The sequence below is a fragment of the Lepidochelys kempii genome, chromosome 11 (assembly GCF_965140265.1).
Source record: "Lepidochelys kempii isolate rLepKem1 chromosome 11, rLepKem1.hap2, whole genome shotgun sequence".
Classification (NCBI taxonomy): Eukaryota; Metazoa; Chordata; order Testudines; family Cheloniidae; genus Lepidochelys; species Lepidochelys kempii.
Window position 1 is genome coordinate 42,332,729 of NC_133266.1, and position 13,317 is coordinate 42,346,045.

At 41.9% G+C, this 13,317-nt stretch overlaps 1 protein-coding gene across 4 annotated transcripts in view; it reads right to left on the reverse strand.

Annotated features, from left to right (window-relative positions):
- CHN1 (chimerin 1) overlaps positions 1-13,317 on the reverse strand; it is a 161,848-nt gene that overhangs the window by 13,052 nt on the left and 135,479 nt on the right. For all 4 annotated transcript variants that reach the window (XM_073305918.1, XM_073305919.1, XM_073305920.1 and 1 more), the window contains one exon: positions 10,424-10,508. In XM_073305918.1, the coding sequence (XP_073162019.1) occupies positions 10,424-10,508 (85 nt within the window). The remainder of the gene's footprint in view (positions 1-10,423; positions 10,509-13,317) is intronic.

A 13,317-nucleotide genomic window follows, 5' to 3' on the forward strand; every position in this document is an offset into this window, starting at 1 on the left:
AATGAATTCCAATTCAGCAGTTTCTCGCTGGAGTCTGGATTTGAAGTTTTTTTGTTTTAAGATAGCGACCTTCATGTCGGTGATTGCGTGACCAGAGAGATTGAAGTGTTCTCCGACTGGTTTATGAATGTTATAATTCTTGACATCTGATTTGTGTCCATTTATTCTTTTACGTAGAGACTGTCCAGTTTGACCAATGTACATGGCAGAGGGGCATTGCTGGCACATGATGGCATATATCACATTGGTGGATATGCAGGTGAACGAGCCTCTGAGAGTGTGGCTGATGTTATTAGGCCCTGTGATGGTGTCCCCTGAATAGATATGTGGGCACAATTGGCAACGGGCTTTGTTGCAAGGATAAGTTCCTGGGTTAGTGGTTCTGTTGTGTGGTGTGTGGTTGTTGGTGAGTATTTGCTTCAGGTTGCGGGGCTGTCTGTAGGCAAGGACTGGCCTGTCTCCCAAGATTTTTGAGAGTGTTGGGTCATCCTTTAGGATAGGTTGTAGATCCTTAATAATGAGTTGGAGGGGTTTTAGTTGGGGGCTGAAGGTGACGGCTAGTGGCGTTCTGTTATTTTCTTTGTTAGGCCTGTCCTGTAGTAGGTAACTTCTGGGAACTCTTCTGGCTCTATCAATCTGTTTCTTTACTTCTGCAGGTGGGTATTGTAGTTGTAAGAAAGCTTGACAGAGATCTTGTAGGTGTTTGTCTCTGTCTGAGGGGTTGGAGCAAATGCGGTTGTATCGCAGAGCTTGGCTGTAGACGATGGATCGTGTGGTGTGGTCAGGGTGAAAGCTGGAGGCATGCAGGTAGGAATAGCGGTCAGTAGGTTTCCGGTATAGGGTGGTGTTTATGTGACCATTGTTTATTAGCACTGTAGTGTCCAGGAAGTGGATCTCTTGTGTGGACTGGACCAGGCTGAGGTTGGTGGTGGGATGGAAATTGTTGAAATCATGGTGGAATTCCTCAAGGGCTTCTTTTCCATGGGTCCAGATGATGAAGATGTCATCAATATAGCGCAAGTAGAGTAGGGGCTTTAGGGGACGAGAGCTGAGGAAGCGTTGTTCTAAATCAGCCATAAAAATGTTGGCATACTGTGGGGCCATGCAGGTACCCATAGCAGTGCCGCTGATCTGAAGGTATACATTGTCCCCAAATATGAAATAGTTATGGGTAAGGACAAAGTCACAAAGTTCAGCCACCAGGTTAGCCGTGACATTATCGGGGATAGTGTTCTTGACGGCTTGTAGTCCATCTTTGTGTGGAATGTTGGTGTAGAGGGCTTCTACATCCATAGTGGCCAGGATGGTGTTATCAGGAAGATCACCGACACTATCAGAGGCTCGTTCACCTGCACATCCACCAATGTGATATATGCCATCATGTGCCAGCAATGCCCCTCTGCCATGTACATTGGTCAAACTGGACAGTCTCTACGTAAAAGAATAAATGGACACAAATCAGATGTCAAGAATTATAACATTCATAAACCAGTCGGAGAACACTTCAATCTCTCTGGTCACGCAATCACAGACATGAAGGTCGCTATCTTAAAACAAAAAAACTTCAAATCCAGGCTCCAGCGAGAAACTGCTGAATTGGAATTCATTTGCAAATTGGATACTATTAATTTAGGCTTAAATAGAGACTGGGAGTGGCTAAGTCATTATGCAAGGTAGCCTGTTTCCTCTTGTTTTTTCCTACCCCCCCCCAGATGTTCTGGTTTAACTTGGATTTAAACTTGGAGAGTGGTCAGTTTGGATGAGCTATTACCAGCAGGAGAGTGAGTTTGTGTGTGTATGGGGGTGGGGGGATGTGAAAAAACCTGGATTTGTGCAGGAAATAGCCCAACTTGATTATCATGCACATTGTGTAAAGAGTTGTCACTTTGGATGGGCTATCACCAGCAGGAGAGTGAATTTGTGGGGGTGGGGGGTGGAGGGTGAGAAAACCTGGATTTGTGCTGGAAATGGCCCACCTGATGATCACTTTAGATCAGCTATTACCAGCAGGACAGTGGGGTGGGAGGAGGTATTGTTTCATATTCTCTGTGTATATATAAAGTCTGCTGCAGTTTCCACGGTATGCATCCGATGAAGTGAGCTGTAGCTCACGAAAGCTCATGCTCAAATAAATTGGTTAGTCTCTAAGGTGCCACAAGTACTCCTTTTCAGTTTACTTCAGTGGATTAAATGCTGATTTACACCAAATAAAGGGTCTGATCCAACTCCTGTGGCGGTACATCAGTGTCTTTTCATTGACTTCCATGGGAGTTGGGTCAGGCCCTAAAAGAAAAATGTGACCCTTATTTGTTAAAACCACACAAATTACATAAAGTAACATATCGCCCAGTAAAGTCCAGAATAAAGGAAAGATTTAAGAGACTATGGGTGAAATCTAGGCCCCGCAGAGGTCAATAGCAAAACTCTCATTGACTTCAGTAAGGTCATTGTATAAGTGGATCATTTCATTGGCTGGATTTGTAGTTGAGTATAGGTTTCTTTTGTATGTTATCATCAAGCTGCAGCCATCCTTCACCAAAAAGTACATTTAGAAATTCATGAGCAGGTAGACAAGTTTACAAATTTCGGAATAAAACAGACTTTATAGATGTTGTTTTTGAAAAAGTTTCAGGTAAGCTATACTATTTTTAATAGCATATTGATCTTACTCTAAGAGTTTGGATAGGCTGTGGCATTACATGTATGAGAAATGAGCCTGACATAGCCAATGCTTTCCTAGGAAGCCCAGAAAAAGATTGCACAATTTTTCTGAAGCAACTAATATTGACTTTAGTCCATTGAGCTGAAAGAAGAAATAATGTGATCATATTAATGCATGAGCAGAGCCCAAAAATATATGCATATTAATACTGCCCTATGAGCGCCCATTACAAATATTGGCTGAGAATAAAATACGCATAGCTGTCACTTTTTGCTGTGCTGTTGATTTGATTTAGTCCGTTTTAGATTTCCTTTTGCTTACTGGTAAATGTGGCTGCTGAGCATGCTCTATTGAAATTATATCACATGTAATATACTTTATAAATTACAGTAACTCCTCACTTAATCTTGTAGTTATGTTCCTGAAAAATGCAACTTTAAGTGCAACGATGTTAAACGAATCCAATTTTCCCATACGTTTTAATGTAAATGCGGGGGGTTAGGTTCCAAGGAAATTTTTTTTGGGCAGACAAAAGGCATTATATACTGTACAGTACTGTGGTTGGGACATGCCCCTGGCTTACCTCACATCGGCACAGCCTGCTGAAGACAATGAGACAAGCAAGGATACTAGGAAGCACCTTGTGCAGTAGCAGCAGCAGCTTCCCCCCAGAAGAACAGGCGCTGACTTTGCTGGGGGATGCTCCAGGCCCGCCTCTTCCCACCCCCACTCCACCTCCTCCCCGGAGCACGCTGCATCCCCGCTCCTCCCACTTCCTGGGACTTTCTGGGAGGGAAGGGGAGGAGCGGAGAAGCGGCGCTTCCCTGCTCCTCTCCCTCCCTCCCAGCACTTCCACTTGTTAAAATTCTACCCACGGACTGCACAGAAAGTTAGGGATCAATTCCACTCCTTCTCTTAGAAATTTTGTGTGCTATTTAGGTTAAAATGATATTTCTCTTAATTTCACCACATCATCTCACTTACATTTTTAATCCCTGCAGCCTGTTTTTGTTCTCCCTCCTTGGGGCTGGATTGTGAGTAGCTCTGGCACAGGTGTACAGTAGGAGAGGAGGAACTAAGGCCTCCCCTTGTTCTGACACTGGCATGCCATAAATTCTGAGCAGAATTTCAGTTCCAGAGCTCAGAGACTCCTCCAGAATTACTTCCCCAGAGGCACTTGGCACCCCAGATGTAGCAGGGAGAGGGGGAATTAGGTAGAACCACGGCTCTGTCCCTTCCTGTTATCAGCTATGCTGGGGAGTACATGTCCCTAATGAAGATCTATGCTGAAACGGCATGATCTTGACTTTGGTGTTTACAGCCGGTGAGTACCTGTGGATGGTATCATATCACCTCCTGAGAACTGTACTTTGGCAAAGGGGTGCCTATTTAGGGTCCGATTCTGACATGATAAATCCATAATCTACAATTAATAACATTGCAGTGGACGTCATATGATGCCACTTCTCCCTGCACCTAATGGCCACCTGACTTCCTTCTTAAAAGATATGGATATTTCCAATTTGAACTGGTAATAAATTGCATGGCACAATAGAATTCTATCAAAAAAGGTACATTATTTGTATAATGTCATGTATAACATGCAAAGGGAACACTAATTAGTTCCAACAACAGTGCTGGGAGGGTGGGGGAGGAGCAGAGATGCGGCACTTTCCTGCTCCTCCCCCACCCTCCCAGCATTTCCCTGCTGCCAAACAGATGTTTGGTGATGAGGGAAGCGCTGGGAGGGAGGGGGAGGAGGCGGAGAAGAGGAACTTGTGCAATGCTCCCTTGTAAAGTCGCTGCTCTTCCACAGAATCCTACGTGCAGTGGACAAAGCAGGCAGCCAAACGACGTTATAAGGGAGCATTGTACAACTTTAAATGAGCATGTTTCCTAATGGAGCAGTGATGTAACTTTGAAACAACATTAAGCGGGAGGACGTTAAGTGAGCAGTTACTGTATATTTATAAATTAAGCTGAAAGACATTTATGTATTCTGTCTTTCTGAGGGGATGGTTTAAGGTACTGAAAGGTAGATTTACATTTTCCTCTAAGAGTTCTAAGAGATTCTCCAGACATTTATGATAACTGCAAAGTGGTGTGGGAAAGGGGCAGGAGGCCTGGGTTCTATTCTTGGGCCTGGCATTAAATCACTGTGTTACCTTGGGCAAGTCACTTAAGACTTGTTCCTCAGTTTCCCCATTTGACATAAGGGGATAATACCACTACCCACCTTTGTAAAGCACTTTGAGATCTGCAGATGAGGAGTGCTACGTAAGAGCTAACTATTAGTATTGCTTTAATGAGGGTGAACAGATGTAAAGGAATTTGCCCCAATACATCATTCATCAAATAGTAGCTTTCCTTTTACGGCAGTTAAATTCTCTTTTCTTTACTTCAAAAATTAAAGTTTACTCTCTCTGTAGCGCGCATAATCATTTACCATTCTTTAGTTTTATGGGCACTGATAATTAGCATTACTCGTAAATGCTATGATACCCAAAGCAAACACCATTTGTTGACATATTGTATTGATCTTAGTGTAACTACTGACCTGGGCTGCTCTTCTAAGTGGCACCAGGACAAAAACAGGTCTCAAGCATACATGATATGCTCCCAAACTGCTTTCCCTACTCCATGGTTCTCTGGTAATGAGCAGACTGTCTATTCTGCCAGAAAACCACCTCCCACCTGTGATGGCTTCAGACCACGAATGGTATCTGCATGAGTCTTTCTTTGCTCATGTTCCTTCCTCATGCTGTCCTTTAATGCTGATAGCCTGTGCTCTTAAGTGTTAAGTGTATAGTGCAGGAGCAAAAGCAATATGATGCTAGATGAATCTACCCTTGATTTCATGTATTATAGGCTTGTGGGAGAGGGGGGAGGTAGAGAGGAAAAAACAAAACCAAGACAGACAGAAGTTGCTTGTGCACCCAGGAGAAAGTAGAGGGAGAAAGAAGAGGGACTTGGCTGTGTCTTTAAGGCACAGTTCTGAGTTGGTGGAGGAATGGAGGCTTAACTGGACATAAAACTGAGTCTTAACTTTGGAAATAAAAATATCATCTTGTTTCAAGAAGTGCAGAGGAGCAACAGATTAATCATGAAACCTCATCAGTCAAAATGGCAGCCACCTGCTCTTCACAATTCTCTCTCACAGGTTTTTTGGTTTATGTGAGACAAGTTCCTACTGGACCACTGTTCACGTCACAAAAACCACCAGCACCACCACCTTCCCTATTTGGCAGTCTCAGCAGAGAGGTACTGACACTGCGATTACCCCTGGACCTCATGCAGGAGGATGACTATAATCATTCTTCTTTCCCTGCCAATCAACACAAGGGGTAGGGACAAACTGCCTTGGAGACATAATTATACTGTATATGGGGCAAAGAACATAGACGTTAACCAGGCTCTGTTCTGGCTGGAGATGCTGAGTTGTAATAAAGAATGAATAAGTACAGTTCTAGTTGCTATGACATATTAGCTAGCTGGTATAGCATAATATGTATTGTTGGTACTATCCTGGTTCTAGTTTCCCCCCCCCAAGTATTGCTTGTGCTCTTATGCCATAAATTAATCTATATGCCAATGGCAACAATCTCCTTACGTCCATTTTTCTTTCCGCCTCCTGCTTTCTGAAATGGGTGACTTTTATCCTTATAAAGGGAATCCAGGAATGCCCTGCATTTTTATTCCTATGTCTCTTGCTAAGAGCAAGACTCAAAATGATTGAGTGTGTTCCCTGCAGTATTCATTTACAGCCGTAATAAGTATCGCTTTTGTACAGCTAATAGATTCAGCTTATGATCTGTAATTGTTTGCTTTAAAAAAGCAAACTGAGTAAAAAGTACAGAATATTATAATAAGCATAGTTTTGTTCCTAAAGCATTTTCAATAAAATTATCACACCGATCACAAGTCAGACTTTCTGGAGTTTCCTGGAGTGACACGGAGCCCAGTTTGAATGTTAGCAGGCTGCATCCTGCTCAATCCTCTAATTTTTAATGTGGACTTCTACTCAGAAAAGTGATGGGTGTCCTGGGGTTCATCGTTTATGGTCTCTCGATTTCCATAGCAAAGGTGTTCAGTTCAGAAGAACAAACAATTTCACAGGGAAAATTAAGCCCTCATTTATACCTGCGGTAGCCACATTCTTTCATTTATGCCCTCAGTTACACCAGTGCAGCCTCTCAATTGCACAGTTCTAGCTCACTGGAACAAGTAAACAATCTTTTGATGATGCACAAGAAGGAATAGAATCCAGCTCACTCGCTCTTAGCTCTGTTGGTTCAGGAGAGTGAAACAGCATTAAAAAGCCGCACAAGTTATTTTTCTTCATTCAGTAAGCAAGATGCAACTTTGAACACACACGTGGAGCAGATCTACTGAGTTTAGAAGGTGGCATTTTTTACATAGCCACTTTTCAGAAGAGAACCACATTTACTGAATTGAACTTTTTCATGGAATGTTAAGTAATCTTTCCCTACCCTTCCACCAGACACATTCAACATCACTGCTGGAGCTGTTAATGGTTCCCATTTCCTCCACATAACACCTCTGTCTTTGAGGGTCCATTTCCTGGCCACCATCCATTCTGCTGAAAATGACAGAATTTGGCCTCCATTCAGAACTCATTTGTCCTGGTGAGGGGGTTTGTCGTTTATTAACACGTGGCACTTTCTCTCTTCCACCCACCAGGGGCTGAGTACAAGCGGTTGGCTAGGGGGTTGAGAGAACAAGGATAATTATGTGAAGCCTGTGAGTATCTTACCACCGGCACAACCTGTCATTCCTCAGATAAGGTATGACAGCCATCATAAAGATTATGATCACCAGCTAAGTGGCCTTGAGCAGTCACGAAGTGTAGTAATCTCTTGGTGGGCTTTATCTTGTAGTGTACTTTATTGATAGCATGAAATGGAATTACAAATAAAAAAAATCGCTGTATTTATTGGGTGGTATTGATATGGGTATGACAACTTTAGACAAACAGAAAAGTCCAGTTATGTCTGAAATTCTAAAGCCATCCAGTTCACATTTGTTCCTTTCTTATTACAGTCACCCTTGTACAGAGCCAAAAAGAGAAAAAGAGAAAGCACTGTAGTTATTTCCCACTTCCATAATACAAGCTAAGAAAAGGAAACCAGTAGGATCTTTTGGAGAAAAATCTGCATTAAAATATAAAATAAGAAAACAATGTTGTCTAGAATAGTTATAAATAAAAATAGTAAAAAGAAAAGTACTGTCAGTTTAATTATAAAACCTATCTTTTTTGCGCATTCCACAAAAGTGTGCAACTACTCTGAAAAGTGACACTGTAGACTTTCTATTTATTGTCTTTATTGAACTTCCAGATCAATGCTACTTAATGTAAACTAAAAAGCCCGTTATTTTTCCTAACTGCCAGCGTTGCAAATTCAACATGAGATCAGAAACAGAGAGCTGTGTATTTTCTGGCTCATGTATCATCAACTATAAAAAGTCTACTCTGAAAATTTAGCTGACATCTCTCTTGCTGATGCATGAAGCAGAATAAAATCAAGCTCCCTTTCACAGAGTTGCATTGGCTGTGCAGATTTAACAAGAGTAAAATGTGGCAAAACATTAATTTAATGAGTAGAGTATGTAGCTAGAACTCTGAATAAACATGTGTTAGGACTACGGAGTAAGGAAGTGCCATTTTCACAGAATATAACTGCACAGGAATGTTCTTTCATTTGTTTCAGTTATTTCTATAACTAATAAGCTAAAAAACTTTCAGAGTAACAGCCGTGTTAGTCTGTATTCGCAAAAAGAAAAGGAGTACTTGTGGCACCTTAGAGACTAACCAATTTATTTGAGCATGAGCTTTCGTGAGCTACAGCTCACTTCATCGGATGCATACCGTGGAAAGTGCAGCAGACTTTATATACACACAGAGAATATGAAACAATACCTCCTCCCACCCCACTGTCCTGCTGGTAATAGCTTATCTAAAGTGATCATCAAGTTGGGCCATTTCCAACACAAATCCAGGTTTTCTCACCCTCCACCCCCCCACACAAACTCACTCTCCTGCTGGTGATAGCCCATCCAAAGTGACAACTCTCTACACAATGTGCATGATAATCAAGTTGGGCCATTTCCTGCACAAATCCAGGTTCTCTCACCCCCTCACCCCCCTCCCAATAACCACACACACACAGGATAGTGAGTTTGTGTGTGTATGGGGGTGGGGGGGATGTGAGAAAACCTGGATTTGTGCAGGAAATAGCCCAACTTGATTATCATGCACATTGTGTAGAGAGTTGTCACTTTGGATGGGCTATCACCAGCAGGAGAGTGAGTTTGTGTGGGGGGGTGGAGGGTGAGAAAACCTGGATTTGTGCTGGAAATGGCCCAACTTGATGATCACTTTAGATAAGCTATTACCAGCAGGACAGTGGGGTGGGAGGAGGTATTGTTTCATATTCTCTGTGTGTATATAAAGTCTGCTGCACTTTCCACGGTATGCATCCGATGAAGTGAGCTGTAGCTCACGAAAGCTCATGCTCAAATAAATTGGTTAGTCTCTAAGGTGCCACAAGTACTCCTTTTCTTTTTGCTAAAAAACTTTATGAACTATAAAGATTCTGTTGACAAAAAAATCTGCATCAATGACACAATAAAAAAATTACACATCAAACATTTCTTGTGAAATATTTCATGATTTTTCAGTCATAGCTTTTCTATAAACTTATTTGTTTATGTTGAAATTTCTACCATTTTGCATTGATGCTATAAAAATCCTATTATTTGCTTAAGACAAGATTTCAGAAATCTTTAGACAGGGAAAAAATTCTTAAATTAGCTTGAAAATTCAGTTTCCAGGGCAACAAATGCAGCTTTTCATACATCAACATTTCTTTATACTACTTTTATAAAATTAGTTACAGGAAAATCATAAGGCACATTTTAAATAAAGCAACTTGTTTTTCCAATTACTTTGATCTTTTTCTCCTAAAGTTGATTTCTCTCCCTTTTCAGAGGCTACCAATAATATTGCTGAATTATTTTACCTAAGTTCTTTAGCTAGAACAGAAAGACTAAATCCCCAAATGCATGCAGTATCTGTCTGTCCAGGCATTTATAACATAGCCTCTAAGTGCTTTTATAGATTTATGTATACACCCATTTTAATCATCTTTATTTCTCTTCTTCTCAATCCATTAATTTATTTTTTCAAATTAGAGAGAGCATCTGTGTATAGTCGTTAGAGCACACACACAAACAAGACAGAGTCTGGACGACTGGGTTCTGTACCAAGCTCCCTTTCTAACTCAATAGGCAACTTCTGGCAAGTCACTTTACTGCTCTGCGACTCAGTTTATCCATCTGTAAAATGAATCTAAATATCTATCTCACAAAGGTGTTGTGAGGTTTGTCTACAAGCTTCATTAAGATCCTCAATAAGTTTCTCATACACACCCACCCCACACACAGACTCATCCATTACAAAGTAAATACAACAACTCATTCAAGCTACTTCTCCTACATGCTGAAAGAAAGGAAAGATAGATTATTATTTCCATCTCTGACTGTTGGAAGGCATTTAGATAGTAAGGTTCAACGGTCAATAGAAGCACCTGATACAATGATCACTGAAATGAAAGGGCATCTTTCCAGTGATTTTAACAGGAGGATCAGACTCTAGGTGCACAATTTATTAAGAAATAGATAGTATGTCTAAGGCTTTACAGCAGCAGGATTGTCTTAAGAAGCAAAGAATGAACCAGTTACCTGCACATTTTACTCCCTGAGCAATGAGGCCCCACATAAAGTTGGCACAGTATTCACACCAGTGTGGACCCCTGAACGTGTGAACCTAGAAAACAGTAGCAGAAAGAGAGACTAGATTATTTCACAGGTATAATATTAATGAGCATAAATGAGCCACGGTTCCCTTTTTACTAAGGTAATAGTTGCGTTCATTTCCCTTCATTCTGGTTTGGGGCTTACCACTGAAGGAAAAGATGACACAATCTAAGAGAAAGATTTAACTGCCAAGATTCTTATAGCATGGAAAAAGGTGAGCTTTCTATCCCGATGGCCATCCTGAACAAAGGAGTCCAGTCCTTAGGAAATGGCTTTGCTTAACATGAACAGATCTATAGGGTCAAGTGATGGAATCCTCAGCCCCACCTGACCTAGAGAGGTGCAGCTGGGCTAGGCTCACTAAGCCAGGATATGTAAACCAGCAGACAGCCAGTTTCCTGTGCCTCTCCTCCCCTGACCACCACCAAGGGTGGGATTTCAGCACTGTGCATTAGTGCTGTAAATGGAACTAAACAGCAACTGCTTTCCAACACAGAGAAGAGTATGTAAGGGACCTGGGGTCCCCTCATTTGGGATTCATGCTGCCTGTCCCCTACATATGGTCTTGCATACTGCAGGGCTTGTGCCTAAATCAGAAAGAGCCCTGCTAGGCAAATGTATTGGTACAACATATACTCCTGGGGGAATTCTGTGCCAAAAATTAAAACTTCTGCAACAAAAAATTTAAAATTCTGTGCACAATATTTTAAAATTCTCCAAATTTTATTTGTCAAAATAACACAATATAATCACACCAGTTTTAATTATTTTTGGTCATTTATTTCAAAATACTTGTCAGCAAGTATGTCTGTAACAATACATACAACAAAAAAGATTCAGGACATTTTTTTTGACAAATAGATTTCTTACTAGGCATATTAATATAGAACGCTGAGTAATAATTCATTTAAACTAAAATACAGAACCGTATTTTCCGCACCCATCAGAAGCAGTGCAAAGGCTTGGGGGAATCAGGGGTAACAGAGGAGCTGAGGGAGAGGGAAGTAGATTGCTGGGAAGGAGCCTGGGTGTGAACTTGGAGGGTTGTTGTATATGGGTGGAAAAAGTATGGAACAGGTTTTTTTGGGAGGCTGGGAGGAATTGTTAGGGAGCTTCCCCCATGCAGATCCTGGCTGACCCCTAGCCTCTCCCATTCAGCAGGCACATCTGCCCCTGTCCCCATGTGTTCCTGCACCCCCATGTGTCCTTGCACCCCCGTCCACGTGTCCCTTCACCCCCCACTCAGACACCCACTCCCCCATCCCCATTTGGCGCTGCCCCCTCCCCCATCTCCATGTGGCTCTGTACCCCCTCCCCCATCGCTATGTGTCTCCATGCCCCCACTCAGCAACTCCCCTTTCCCTATGTAGCTCTGCACCCCATCCCCCATCACCATGTGACCCTGAACCTCCTTCCCCCCTGTGGCCCTGTGCCTCCACTCCCATTCAGCCCCTGCCCTAATCTGTCCTCCCCCACTAGCTCTTACGAGCCCATCTGACCCCCCAGCAGTCCCACACTGTCTGTCTTCCCAAATCCCCTGTCTCCTGACCTGGCCTGACAGGCACTGTGAAGAAGGCAGGCTCGTTCTCTTCCCTAGCTGGCTGGGAGCAGCTCCTGTGTTCTATCACCACAGCACCCCCCTGGTGGGCAAAAGGTGGAACTGCAGAAGTTATTTTCTGCAGGGAGCTGCTGCTGTTCTTGCACCACAGCGTCCTCTGGTGGGCAAAAGGCAGAACTGCAGCAACATTTCAGCAGAAGCTTTTTTCTGCACAAACAATAAAAATATGCACAGCTCATTAATTATGCACATGCGCAGTAGCACAGAATTCCCTCAGGAGTAAACATAGAAATGCTGAATACATAGTCAGAGATTCCTTGATTTAGTATAAAGGATTAGCCTTTTTTCAGAACAATGTTACATATTGAAAACCTGCATGCATGAATTTAGTAAGCAGAAAATGAACAGGAATCCACTTAAGCAAGAACAAATTCAAAGCTAAGGAGGAAGCTAATGCTAGTCTCAGTCCAGGCTCGCCTGCTTGTTCCAGTCCTTCAGCCACAATGAGCTGCCTCTGATTTATTCTGGTAGGCTTCCTGCTTAGAAAACCACAAGATTCTTAGCAGAAAAAATCTTTATTTTGTTAACCAATGTAAAGGACTTTGAGTGGTTACTTGTAATAGATGGTGAACATAAATTAAATCAGTAACTGATGATCACAAAGTAATGAAATTCATAGTCAAGAATATTTTAGCCTTAACTCATTCAGTTCTTCTTAGATATTGACAGGGGGTCATCTTGCGCAAATATATGCAATACCTAATCATAAGTGGGTGTATCAAAGAGAAAGGTGAACCTTTTTCAAACTTGGGTGCCTTAAGTTAATAATCTAAATTCATACAGTATTTAGTGGATATAAATAATGGATCTGAAGTGGCCTGATTTTCAGAGGTGTTGAGCATCCAATCCACAGCTCCACTGACTCCAGTGGGGCAGAAATAGGTCAAAATGACACTTATCTTACACAAAATGAGTATTCAGAGCAGTTCATGGAAATTTAGGTAAACATTTGGGTTTCATTAAGGTGTCCATAAACCGTTAGAAATCGGTACCAATAAAGAAAAAGTAACTGCTATATGACAGGTGTTTAGGTAAATCTAAGAGCCAGTCTGGAAACTTACTCCTGAATGTCATTGTGATTTTTATATAGAGTCAGGCTTTTAATGCTATAACAATCAGGTTTTGGTGGTATTTTCTTTGGTATTTTTAAACCATAGGGGTATTTGTAACTATATTAGGGTTAGACTGTGAAACCAGTACG